Source organism: Amphiura filiformis, chromosome 20 (genome assembly GCF_039555335.1).
Source record: "Amphiura filiformis chromosome 20, Afil_fr2py, whole genome shotgun sequence".
NCBI classification, from domain to species: domain Eukaryota; kingdom Metazoa; phylum Echinodermata; class Ophiuroidea; order Amphilepidida; family Amphiuridae; genus Amphiura; species Amphiura filiformis.
Genome location: NC_092647.1, coordinates 45,065,142 through 45,079,759, shown reverse-complemented (window position 1 = coordinate 45,079,759; position 14,618 = coordinate 45,065,142). Strand labels below are relative to the sequence as shown.

The following is a 14,618-nucleotide window of genomic DNA, read 5'->3' as shown; positions in this document are numbered from 1 at the left end:
TAACGTATTTAGGTGCTGTGCAATAATTATGAGCCCCCCGGGGTAAAATTTCCAAACGGCTCACCAAAAATCACTTGCCCCCCCTCTCGGCCCGCCAAAAATCGCTTGCTCCCCCCCTCTCGGCTCGCCAAAATTCTTTACCCCCCCCTTGAACATGTCAAATTTTTGGGATCCCAAATTGCAAACCTTAAATGGTCTAGATGTATGTTGCGAGCCCAGCGAGCAGGACAATTTGCATTTTTAAGCGTTTCCGTACTGTTTTCCTAAGCCTTTTAGAGCGTTTTATTAAAAGGCGCCCCATGAATTCGTGCCAAAAATTGCTTGCCCCCTCTCAGCTTGCCAAAAATTGCGGTCATTGGTATTTCGGGGGCAAAATTGTGATATAAAATTGGATCGATTGAGCCCATTGGTCGAGCATGGTACCAAGATTTTCAAACGCCGCGGCGTTTACTCAGAACAGCAATTTTGCGTATTCGGCACTCTGTCGTGTTCATAACGATATAATCATGATATTCCGGGAATAATTATGCCAGCTTATGTATTAGCGTATAATATAAATCAATAAAATAAGGCCGACATTTGTATTAACATCATCGAGTTAAAACATCCCGCCTTCAAATTGTTGGCATATTGAGAGGATTAGGACACATCGTACAATGTAAGATGTCCCGTGGTGTTTAAATCAATCATAATTAGTCTGTTAAAGAAATGGAGCTCAGACAAACTGGCATTATAATAAAGGAGAGAAAAAATCAGAACCGTTCGGATTCGAACCAGCGTGCACTAACGATTACATGTCGTTGGCTCACCACCACACGCCCTAACAGCTCATGGCGGATCAGCCGGCGAATTGAACATGTAATGATTTTATTCTCTCGTAAATGTCGCACGGCCAATGTAATTATAATTAGTCTGTGATTGACAGGCAAGTTGCAGAAATTAAGAACAAAATGAATCATGATAACTGTCAATTACAATGTACAATATATCTGAAACATTATAAAATTATGATTATATAATTAAAATAATAGCATTTCAATTAAAGATATATATAATAATAAGTTATTGTAAAGAGTTGTAACGCGCATATCAAGCTATATGAGGATGAATATATAATTATCTGAGACTAATATTTAAAAATTGTTATATCTTTGATTATTTTAGAACATCACAGTTTAGAATGACCAGAAAACTTTCCTGACAGTTGTTACTATAATAATATTTGGCAAAGAATAACCAAATTAAAATTTGACAGAAATCGTATTAATACTGGACTTTAACCAGTTTTGCAAACAAAATCATTGCATTTTTCTTCTTTGTGGCACTACCTCCGGGTCTTAATCAAATTGAGAGCATACTAGGCCTACTTGTCAAGCAATCGATCGTACATCAGTGTGTAAGGCACACGGCCGCGGGCCCGGGGACTTGTCAAGCAAGGTACGCCGTCGGTGTGTTCTGGCACTTTTGCGTGCTTTGGTCATGGTACCATTGATTGAACCAGGATTGAACACATATCACACCCGGCGTTTTCGCGGAAGTGGCAGCAAATATCCGCCGCTTACACGCGGTGCAAAAAGCGGGCAAAAGTCAGTGCACAGCCCGGGTGCACAGCACGGAACCCACACAAAACATCTCAAAGCTGCTGCTGGCGTTTGTTTTGCTAGTTGTACGCAAAATTGCCAAATATATTTTTTTTTCAGTCCTTTTAATAGTTTCATTATGTCAAAGAAGATCTTCTCTGATTTAATATGTTTATAGGACTGCAAGTTTTGAATGTTTTGAACATCTCAAACTTATTTTAACTGAGTTTGAGTCGGTAAAATAAAAATACACAAAACTCGCAAGAGTAAGAGTTTTTTGTTGTTTTTATTTTCTTTTATATAATGTTTTGTTTTGCCATATATTATATAAATTATTACACTGGCGATTTATAAGTAATTTACATCATGTTTAACACTAGGCTACTAGTACTATGCACGCTACGGCAACGTTATACACGGTGAGTCAATTGGGGCGAACTGGTCGTGGTATGTACGTGTATTGGGGCGAACTGGTCGTGGTATGTAATGTGTATTGGGTGAACTTTTTTGGGGCGAATAGGTTTCGGGGTGAGACGTCTCGCATTCGACTCATTATACTGCTCATACTGTTATAAATTCCAAAATTTAATTCCAGAACTTTATGAACTACCGTACTACATGAACAAAAATAGAAGTTAAAACCAACCTTTTGATGTGTGTAAGTTGATATTCTTCTTTTCTTTGCAGTGGAGGTAGTCATGGCTATTGCTGGAGTGATGTCAGAATTGGTACCAGGCCTATCGAAGAACTCTGGTGGAAAGGGATTGGCAAATGTTTCATTTTTCAACGAAGGAACAGCCTTTTCCTTCAGTGCTGGTGGGTTCTTGCGGAGTCCCAATTTAAACATTCGTAGTTGGCTTTCCTCAAACTGGTCGAGTTTAAAATGACCACTGCAAACACATACTCTTACATAATCACTGGGGTTAAACTTAAATCCCCTCGTTCCTCTTATGAAACGTACCCACTCCGATTTGATAGATGCAGGTTTTTCCGGCAGGGTATACAATGAGAACCCATCTTTTGAGGTCATACCACACTTGCCTAGTACACAGCGATTACCAGAGGGCGATTTCCTCTTTCTTTTCTGGCTCTCAGGCTTCTTCTTTTCCACCGTGTCTGTTTAAAGATAAAAAAATCAGGACTTAGTGGGGATTGAAACCTGGTCACTGGATTACCGGTCTCGAGTCTAACCACTGTACTACCTGAGTTCACAATCGGGACTTAGTGGGGATTGAAACCTGGTCACTGGATTACCGGTCTCGAGTCTAACCACTGTACCAGTGCTGTACGGTGCGACCATTTTAGGCGCATTGGCGACTAGATTTTTGCTGATGGCGACTAAATATTCAATCCCTGGTGCCAATGGCGACCAACTGCTGAAGCTTTTAATCGCCAAAAACAAAACATGTATGTAATGTAGCATACAAGAGTACGAATGTATGCTATGAATATATGCATTGATCATCATGTCTCAATGGGGACTTCCTGGAAAACATATAGGCCAACACTGTACATGCTGCGTATGAAGTATGTAGCATTCAATGGGAACATGGACGTGCTAAATCTTATTTAGTACGTCCATGATGGGAATATGTAGATCAGAGTACAGCAGTTATGAGCATTCAACACACGTGGCTGTTCAGTTTACGTTGGCACCTCAGATTTTTTACCTGGGAGCAAAATTTGGGCGCCTAAATTTATAAAGTTAAGAGCCATTGGCTCCTCAATCAGTTTTTGCACCGTACAGCACTGCACTGTACTACCCGAGTTCACAATCGGGCAATCTCAACTTAAGTCCCCAAGATAACAGTGTCATTGTGTCTCAGCAGCCAATTATAATATTAAATAATGAAGAAGGAGGCAACCTATATGCTTCACCCTAGCAGGGCATAAGACATTGTGAGACACAAATTAATATACGCGACAATTGGAAGTAAACGATACAAGCCCAGGGAATTATGATTTAAATGGCACCATTGGAGTATTGAGGTGCTATCTCCTATCTGGAGATAATTTGGGATCCCTATCAGAACTCCAACATTACAAAGCTACTTTGGAGAAAATCCAATGTCGTGCTGCATGCTGCATTCAAAAAGATCTCTGTACATGTAATGTAGTAAATCAAGTGTCACAAAGATGCTGACTAATCTCAAATGGGAAACGTTAGAAAACCGTCATACCAAATAACTCCACTTATAAATCACAATAAAGGTCAAGGAAGTTCACAACTTGGCACCATCAGAAGCTGTTCAACATCCAATCGCGAAACTAGAAACTCACATGGACCTCATCTTTTAAATACATTAGCTTTTCAGAATTGTTACCAAGCATGCCAAGGGAAATACTTGCTCTACCCTTGCACTCAGGGTTCGGTTTTTGCCGGCAAAAACCCTTTTTTTGCCGGCAAAGTGGCAAAAACCTGGTGCCAGTTTTTGCCTGGTTTAAACCGGCAAAAATGGCAAAAAATGGCAAAAACTCACATATAGTCACTCAATTATTAAGGTGACACAGAAAGCTCATAAACACACAACTTTTAATGAATCATTCAACATATTTTTTGTCTCATCAAGTCCTTAAAATGAAAAATGAATTTGATACATGCCACATTTCGATTAAATGCACTTGAGCAATGAAAACGCATGCCTTTAATATCTTAATATATTGCTTATAATTACAAAATCTGGCCTTGTTACACTCGGGAACTTATTTTTGTAACTTCATGAGATGAAAAACTGGCAAAAACTGTTTTTGCCAAGTGGTTAAAACCGTGGCAAAAACCTGTGAACCCTGCTTGCACTACATGTACAAGCAGAATGGAACCTCCTGCCGGCAGAGATCCATAACATTCCGGAGGTTAACATTTTTCATGTTTTAAGAGCAAATTGGATGATCTGAACATTAATGAATAGTCAAAAGAGCTCACTTCAAGATTAATTTAGACATCAAACTACATTGACCTGTGCATGAATTGGCAGGTTGATGGACTATGCAGTCTTCCTAATAATGTTACCTGTAAATGTACTATGTACGCAGATGACACAACACTTCTTTGTACTTCTGATAATCCAACTATTCTTGAATCTGAGCTTCAATCAAACTTACTTAAAATAGCTAGCTGGTTTCAAACTAACAATCTTACTTTAAATGTAAAGAAAACTAAATTCATGGTGTTTGGTACACGTCATATTCTTGATAAATTTAATGATATCACTTTGTATTACAACAATGATTATATTGAGCGTGTTAATCAATTCAAATACCTTGGTGTTGTTTTTGATTCTTTTATGTCTTGGTCAGAACATGTAAGTAAATTGTCAGCAGATATCTCCAAAAGATGTGGTGTTATAAAACGTGTTAAATATTATATTCCTAATAATATCCTAATTATGCTTGCAAATGCTATTGTTATGCCCAACTTTGACTACTGTAGTCCAGTCTGGTCTAATTGTTCAAATGAGCTCTCAAGTGCACTTCAAGTTCTTCACAACAGATTAGCACGTATAATCCTGTCTGCTGACCCAAGATGTCCAATTAATGAGATGATGAACTCTTTGAAATGGGTTAAACTAAATGACAGATGGAATAATCACATGTTAACTCTAATCTTTAAATGTCTTAAAGGTACTGCTCCATCTTATCTTTCATCTCAGTTTACCTTCATGCACTCTGTTCATTCAAAAGGTACCAGAAGTCAAACTTTTAATTTATTACATGAACCATCTTGGAATAATAATGCTGGTAAGCGCACTTTCCAAATGAGAGCAGTTAAACTTTGGAATAATCTTCCTGTTAGTATTTGTAATAACTTTGATAACATGAGTATTTTCCAACTTAAGAATGCTGCATTTGTAAAACCTGCCTTGAAATAATATTTTTGTAAAATGTTGTTATCACTGTACATGGTGATGACATGTAAATTAGTTTTAATTTATATTATCATTGTACAAATCTGCATCTCACATTTTGCTGTATTGTATTAATTATGTTATGTTTTACTATGTTGTTTTAACTATGTTATGTACTTGCAGGGCCTCCTTGGAAATCAGTGCTTTGTCATTGAAGGGGCTACCCTGCCTAAAGAAAGTTTAAATAAATAAATAAAATAAATAAATATGCCAAGTATTACAGTAGAGTAGAGTAGAAGCAGAAGTTCTGCAGCATGCCAACGGTGATTGCACAGTAAGCATTATAAAAGATTTCATTGGAACAAAACCAAAATGGAACTCGATATTGACGGTTTCGCCTATCATGGTCGGTAGGCATCATCAGAATGGTTGTACAAAAAATGTAGATCCTACTTCCGGTTGGACGTATCCCGAATGAAGAGGGTGTTTTATCAGCCAGGAGAGGATCATACATGTGACTATGGAAATGAGCCCCCTCATCTCTGTTCATGATGTTGGGACCTCGTCTCCTGATCCAAATGGGATTCTTTGATTCTTCTTGTGTTGGCGTCATCCTCCTTACAAAGAATTTTAGCATTGTCCCAATTAATGACATGATTTTGTTGGACCGCATGATCCGCTATGGTCAAACTCGCCGATTGCTTGCGAGTTTGACGAGTGTAGTTCGTTTTGGTTGTAGACACCCTGGCAGTTTCTTTTTGGTGTTCACTAAGTCTTGTTTCAAATTTGCAGCCTGTTTCACCGACATAGGAATGTTTACAGTTCGCGCACGGTATCTCGTATACACAATTGGTGGTGCTGAGAGGATCGATTTTATCTTAAGGATGGACTAGCATTAAGTCAGACCTTCATTTTTAGAAACTGCTGGAGCTCTAGTCTATTAATCACTCTACTGACTTTATTATGGAGCTCAACAAGAAGCTCAATTTACAATGTCCAGCATTTAAAACATGATATTTTCAAGAAATGAGGAGCTTGATAAATTGCACTCCTGAAATATTTTCAGGAGCTCTCTGAGGAGCTCCAGAGCTGTAGAGCTCCTTAAAAATGAAGGTCTGGCATTTTGCAGAGGGTGGTGTTCAGTTTAATAGCTGTAGCTATACCGTGTTTTCAGAAGCTTCTGTTGGCTTTCTCTGCGAGTCCCTCTGCGTATGGGATCACAACAAGCCCTTGGACTGATTTTTACTGTCTTTCTTGGTGTTAGTCTTGCTCTGTTTTTTCACCACTTTTTCTTTGACTTGTTTGAACGTCCAATCCGATGGGTGTATCCTTGATCTTTAACCCACATTTTCAATCTCTCATGCCAGAGGTTAAAATAAAACGATCCCTAACTGATTATCAAAAGATTGTAAATTTAATTTCCTGAAACGTGCCGGCGAAACGATTTGTTTACAAGTAACAATCCTTGTTCCGACACCGATTCCATTCATTCGGCAAACCACATAATCACTCAGATGAACTAGGATTGGACGATCGATTGAGTTAAATTTTATCCAGGTTACCAGGCCATGCTTAATGGCGACATTCACGTCTTGGAAATATTTTTCAGCCACGTTGCAAAATGATTGGAAATACACCATCAAGGCAACTCGACCGGTAAGCATCATTGAAACTAAGCAATATTTAGTACCGTACTTCTTCTTTTAATTTCTTGGATAAAATTGTAGTTTACAGTTTTGATTACCGTACTGATTAGTTTGATGAGAGTGGATTTAAAAACCAGTCTAGTACTAGTAGACGTTGTAATTGACAGTTTGACATTTCCGCCGGAGGATGTGAATCCATTAAGACGTGGTGGCGATCAATTTCACGATTTAAATATTTCCTTTTGGGGCGATTTCCATTTCTTGCTATCATTTTAAAAGCCTGAAAGCATCAATACTAAAGATAGGCTATTAGTAGGGGGTCACACATTTGCTCATTATGTGTCTGCATACGACCCATAAATGAACAATGGCATGTTTTGAGCATAAAAAAATATCAAATTGTTTTCTTCATACAGACCTAAACATTTTGAAATATTTATTTAGTATATGTGTAGTTACAAAAAAATATTTTTAGGTCTATTGACCTTTTGAATTTTACACGGCGGCTCTGTGAAAGCACCCGATTATTTATCAGCAAAGACCAGTGTCTGGATCCGCAGAAGAAATTAAGAAATTGCCTTTAGAAAGTGAGTTTTTCGACCCGGTGCCAACGATGTAGTGAATTTTAAAGTTACTTTTTCTGAACCATGAGAAATGTATCTTTATTTTGGCACAACTTGTTTTTTTTCTACGATAAATTTGAAAATTTGATGTTATTGTGCCCGAAACGTGTGTATTTTCCCATAGGAAACGCCGTCCAAGGGTGAAATTTTGATATGATGACTGTAGATGATGAGTTACCCTACTGTGTGCCACATGTGCAATCAAATTGAGACTCCTTTTTCCTGAATCTCCACAAAATATCTTTCTTTTGACGTAAACAAGAAATTTCTAGGATGTTGGGTTAAAAATGGCAATATATTGAAACATTTGTTTTTTGGCCATTTTCCTGTGTATTTTCCCATATAGAAATTGTTGACCTTACTTGTGAAGTTTTCATATTTTTCCATTTCTGGAGTGTAGTTATCTACTGCAGTGGTCCAACTTGAAGTCCTAGAGTTGTTTTACCTTGAATATGGATGTACAAAGTTGATATTTTTATTCCGAGGGTGTCCGTAACTTGCTGTTTCATTCTGTAGCACTTTTACATTGAGCGGCAATTTCCTTGATTTTCTAGATTTTTCCCACTTTGGAGGCAATTTCTCACAATATTTTGATGCACATGAAGCTTTTGTTGTTGTTTTGTGTTTCAACCCAAGGGTTAGAGTTGGCTTAGTGTAAATGCAGCCATTCACAATTCATATTTTTAATCTGAGATTGTCGTAAACCTGCAATTTTATTCTGCAAGGGGTTAAAATGAGAGTGCGACGATCCTTGATTTTGGTGTTTTAGTCCATATTTGGAGTAATCTTTTTCAAAAACTGAAGCAAATGATGTACCTCTTGACATATCTATGTTGAAAGACTCAGTTATACAGCAACTTAAAGTGAAAATCAGACATAGGAAGCATATAATTTTGATTTTTTAGTCTTCAAACATGCCATATTGTCGAAAACATGCGTTTTTATCCAAATCATGCTGAAAAACAGCAATTTTTCGGAAATTTTAAATTGGCATAACTCGAAAACGCTTTATCCAATTTGAACCATTTAAATTGCTATCTTCATCTTTTTGCAAGATGCTTCTGAAAAACTTAATGCCAAACATTTATATTGTAGATAAAATAATGATGTGACCCCCCTACAGTATTAGTCGCTTGTGCTGATATATGTTAACATTGGATTTCATTTCTTGTTTGTTTACGGTATGGAAAAGCCTCTTCTGTTGCATCTTGTATTGGTTGTATTTCCCACGCATTCAGCTGATAGTACAGCTGTGGTGTGCCTTGCGGTCATTCAAAGTTCCAATAATTGGAACTCGCGGTTCCAACCGTGAGTTCCAAGGAGCTATGTGTATGTGCCGCCGCGATTTAGCGTGCATTCATGACCATTCACATTATGTACATAGTCGTGGAGTGGACTTTTCACTGCTCATAAAAATCGCTCAAAAATCGTCTTTTTAAATATTTCTTTGGACAAAAGCTGATGCATAGAATAAGTTTAGCAATCACAGATGACATACGGTACATCAGTAACACAGGTTTCTAAAGTGAGTATTTTACTATACTAATTATGCAAATTTGCCAAAATAAAACCTGAGGCCGAGGCACCCTACGGGAGTACCTACAACTTGAGAACAAGTCCTCAAAAATGTTCCGAAATTTGTAGTTACTACAACTAGGACTAGGCCGTTCATGTACTTCCATCATCATCGTTATCATGTTCATGTTGTTGAATGTTGGTAGGCCTATATCATGATATCACTTTCAAAATTCATGACTGTATCTACAATGTAGCTGATTCTAGCATGCAAATTACAATCAGTAATTGTATTTATACAAATACAACATGTTTTGAGGGGAAGTAGTCAAAACTACTGGTCCCTCGGGTGGATGATTTGACTACTTCCCACCGCATCAGCGGACGAAACGTAGTCAAATAATCCAACACCGAGGGACCAGTAGTTTTGAATACTTCCCCGAAATGGAACATGTTGTATTTGTTTTACTATACCTCATGAATATTTTCACTATCACATCACGGTAAAATCGTAAACAAAAGTCAACACACAAACCAGTCAATGTGCCTGCCAGCATGGTAAATAAGCTTTAAATATTTTGCTTTACCTGCTTTTATTGGAGGATTTCTGTTCAATCAATTTGATCTAATTTTCTTTTTAACATTCCATAAATCACATTTTGTTTCATAAAATGTCAAATTCGTGTGTTAATCCATCGGTAATATCGGCAAAATAACTGCAGCAGACGCCATTTTCACGATAAACGCGTCTGCAGAATCGCCGTTGTATAGCACAATGCTACGTCTGAAGGAACGGTGATACGCGGGGTCGAGACACCGTGTGTAGGTAACCTAGGCAAACCTTAGTTAACACATTTACTAGTCAGCGAATTCGCCGAGACCGGGGCCCCAACACAATGCATATTTACATAGAAATTTCGAGAATAGGTGGGTGAAGGAAACCTACATAAATATGTTTTCTATACTTCACTTGACCCAAATATATGATTTTTATGGTGATAATCAAGTCGCACATGGAATTTTAGAGGATTTTGATAGCAGTTCCATTAAAAAAGCTGCCATCGCCATGAGACTAAGATCTAGAAACACCCCGAAATGCCGTTTTGGGGAATTTTGCTAGCTGAATCTTTTTGATGAAAGTCAATCTTTGACAAGATGTAACTTTGCTACGGAAAGTGCTATGAAAAAAGGTTTTCAGTTTTGGCTTAGTTTACTCAAGGGCTTTAATTTGATATATAAAACGATGCAATTTGATGGCAAATTTGAATTCACCTAGGATACCTACCGTGTGGTAGTACTAGTAGTAGGGTGCGGAAGTTTTCACTTCCCCGCGCCGCGTGCGCGTAATTGCACAGGCGCGGGGAAGTAGTCAAAATACTGTACTCTCACGCTGGCGTTATTAACCAATAACATGTCTGGATTACCTAATAAATATTTATGAGGTATAGTAATAGTGTATTTTACGCAAGTAAAGTAAAGGCTAAAGCTATTCACCTATTCATATTCCAACTAGGCATATGCAAGACACAGGTTTTCATAAACGTACAAGATGGTCTGACAAGCCTACTACCACTGGTAGTGGCCATCCCTCCCTAAGAACAAACCAGTCAAAGTCATGGTCATAAACTTCCAGAGCGTCTGTAACAAAGTTGCCGAGCTGGCATTCTGTCTGGACGTAAATAGCCCTGATATTTTGATCGGAACAGAGTCTTGGCTGTCGGATGACATAAGTAGTAGTGAAATTTTTCCATCAAATTATTCCGTCATCCGAAAAGATAGGCCCCTTGATGACCATGGTAAGCGTTACGGTGGAGTCTTTATCTGCATGAAAAACGACATCATCATGTCACATCGTGCAGACTTGGACAGTGAGTGCGAAATATTATGGGCACAATTAGAGCTTGTCGGCTCCAAAAAAATCCTTTTAGGTGCCTTTTATAGACCCCCGAATCGGGAAGTGATATACTAGAACAGCTACAGGTGTCACTTTCCAAATTAGAGAATAACAAAGACCACAATATATGGTTGGCTGGTGATTTCAACCTCTCTCACATTGATTGGGAGGAACAGTCAACCACCCAGGGTTGTCCAAAACCTGGGTTATGTAGGCAATTATTGGAATTAACCAATGATTTTGGCCTAGACCAGGTAGTCCGTGAACCAACTCGTGGTCAAAATATTTTGGATTTGTTTTTTGTGTCAAATACTAGCCTGGTCGAAAATGTGAGGGTTATTCCTGGGATGAGTGACCACAATGGAATTCCAGTGGTTACAATAAATACCCGCCCAAAAGTTAATAAATCTAAACCCAGGAAGGTATTTTCATACCACAAAGCAGATTGGTCAGCCGTAAGGTCAGATCTAGCTGAGATTAGTAGTGATTTTCTAGATCTCTGTTCAGAGATGGTCACAGTAGATGAGATGTGGGATGATTTCTGTACCAGGGTCAAGGGTACTATGGAACGGAACATCCCTTCAAAGATCGTAAGCCCTCACAAGAAACCTCCGTGGTTCAGTCGAAATGTCACACGGTTGTATAGGAAAAAAAAGAAAGCCTTTAGCAAGGCAAAGCACTCAAACAGTACAGATGACTGGGAGATCTTTCGATCACTTCGTAAACAGCTTAATAGAGAGTCTCGCCGAAATTACCGTCAATATGTTAGAGACACATGTATGGTATCAATGAAGAAGTTTTACTCCTTCATTAAGAGTCTTAAGCGTGACTCTTTCGGTATTCCATCACTTAAAATCGATGGGAGACTAGTTTCTGAAAATATTAAGAAGGCTGACATCCTGAACCATCAATTTGAGTCGGTGTTCTGTAAGGAGAGACTTGATAATCTTCCACACATACCAGGTTCAAAATTTCCATGCATGCCAAACATACATATATCCATCAATGGTATTGAAGAGCTACTGACTGACCTTGACCCGAACAAAGCAACTGGACCTGACGGCGTGCCCGCACGCATCCTAAAGATGGGGGGCAAAGGAGATTGCGCCAGCCCTGGCGACCATCTTTAGGAAATCACTTGAGACTGGCAAATTGCCTGAAGATTGGAAGAATGCGAATGTAACTCCAATCTTCAAAAAAGGAGATCGCACACAGCCTTGCAACTATAGACCGGTTTCCCTTACTTCTCTATGTTGCAAGGTGATGGAACATGTCATTCATTCGAATGTCATGAAACATCTTGACAAGTATGGCATATTGACCGACCATCAACATGGCTTTCGCCGAAATCGATCGTGTGAATCTCAATTAATACTGACAACAAACGACTTCGCCAAATCCCTCGACAAGGGGCGACAGACAGACGTCATCATAATGGACTTCAGCAAGGCCTTTGATGTAGTTCCACATCAGAGGCTCTTGCTGAAACTTGCCCATTATGGTGTGGATGGACCGACGCTAACATGGATTTCTAACTTCCTAATGCAAAGAAAGCAAAAGGTTGTTATAGGAGGTGATGCATCGGACTGGGTACATGTCAAATCAGGCGTTCCGCAGGGCACTGTACTCGGTCCTTTGCTTTTCTTATTATATATTAATGACCTCCCCGACCAAATCACCTCCACTGTCCGACTTTTTGCTGATGATTGTGTTCTTTACAGAACAATCAGCAATGACGCAGACGCCGACAAACTCCAAAAGGACCTTGACAGACTCTGTAGCTGGGAACATACATGGTGCATGAATTTCAACATAGCCAAATGTTTTGTCTTAAAGGTTACAAATGCCAAAGAACCAAAACAACATACATATTCACTAAATGGTTCCGTTCTTAGTCAAACAAATTCACACACATATCTTGGTGTAGACATCTCAAACAACATGAAATGGAAAATCACATTAGTCAAGTAGCTGCAAAAGCTAACAGATCACTGGGTTTTATAAAAAGAAATCTACGGGGATGCACTGAAGATATCAAGAACATGGCTTACAAATCATTGGTGCGACCTTCCATGGAGTACTGCGCTGCAGTCTGGGACCCTTACACCGCGGACCAAATATACCAACTTGAAGCTGTTCAGCGCAGGGCTGCCCGCTTTGTTAAAAACATCTATGACAGGCGGAGCAGTGTCACCGACATGATGACGGATCTGGAGTGGCCACTTCTATCTACCAGACGGAAAATATCGCGTCTCAGCCAGTTCCAGAAATCCTACGAAGGTCACCTAGCCATCCCGGTCCAAACCCTACTGCACCCGGTAACACGCTCCACCAGGAATAATCACAGCAAAGCCTTCATACCACCACAACCATCAAAGGACACCTACAAATTCTCATTTCTACCAAGGGCTGTCACCGAATGGAACTCACTGCCAGAATCATCAATAGCAATAACTGACCCCATAGCTTTCAAAGCACATCTACAAGAAATTTACAAATAGTGAAAGAAAAAAGCAGCACACACACCGAAATCCGGTTTATTTTCCCCACCTGGGGTGTTTAACCGTACTGAACTTGAACTTGAACTTGAACTTGAAAGCTTACTGATTTTCGACCCTGCCTGGACCTGGTAATAATATACTGACCTATCTCGATCTCTATCTCTACTATGGTTGAGTCGGCAGGGAAATAAAACATCATGCCAAAATGAGACATCTACATCAAATATTTGTTTACAGTAAGTACAATTAATTAGAACTTTCATAAAATAGCCTAAAAAGATGCCCGAAAACTGTCCTGGGCGGATCCATCGTCTCGCTACAACTAGAAATTCCTCCTTTTGTATAGAGGAATCCAAATACACGCATTCCTACACCTGACTAGCAGCCTTTAGTTGGGTCCCCGACCGCTACAATGCATCCAAAATGTGTAATGATTCGGCCTTGGCGGAAATTTTAAACTGTATTCCATCACCCGTTTTACACCTTCCGCGAAAACACAGGTAGACAAAAGAAGTTTACAACACATTACAGTTCCAACAGTTGTGCAAATAAAAGCCGCCTTACACCTAGAGAAGGTCGATGAGGGTTAATAGAATAATACAATAGAGATAATTCCGCAGGTAATCCCGTCGCATCTATTCATAGATGTACAAATGGATGAACAAAAGGACTCTGTATGAATTGATGCGACAGGATTACCTCTATTGTATATTATTATTCTATTAACCCTCCTCGTCTTTGCATCTTCTCTAGGTGTTAGGCGGCTTTTATTTGCACAATCGGGTGCTCAAAACCCCAGGTTGGTGCTAGCGGGAAACCAAAGATGGCCGACCAAATCCTGACCATGACTTGGCTCGTTGGATTCGTCTATAGGAGCACCATAGCATTCATGAAGTATGTTCCGTGGGAGGGGGAGGGGGTAGACTATGCCATAGTCGAATTTTATTAAAAATATGTTATTATTAGTCATGATGAACCCATGTCGTTGAACTCAAAATTATACTGATGTTTATT

General features: G+C 39.2%; 1 protein-coding gene across 1 annotated transcript in view; it reads right to left on the bottom strand.

Moving 5' to 3' along the window:
- Nucleotides 1–13,890, bottom strand: part of LOC140142345 (uncharacterized) — a 33,302-nt gene extending 19,412 nt beyond the window's left edge. The window contains exons 1-2 of the mRNA XM_072164315.1: nt 13,749–13,890; nt 2,227–2,696 (exon numbers count right to left, since the gene is read on the bottom strand). Coding sequence (XP_072020416.1) covers nt 2,227–2,696; nt 13,749–13,818 — 540 coding nt within the window. The 5' untranslated portion in view covers nt 13,819–13,890. The remainder of the gene's footprint in view (nt 1–2,226; nt 2,697–13,748) is intronic.
- Nucleotides 13,891–14,618: the final 728 nt, after the last annotated feature.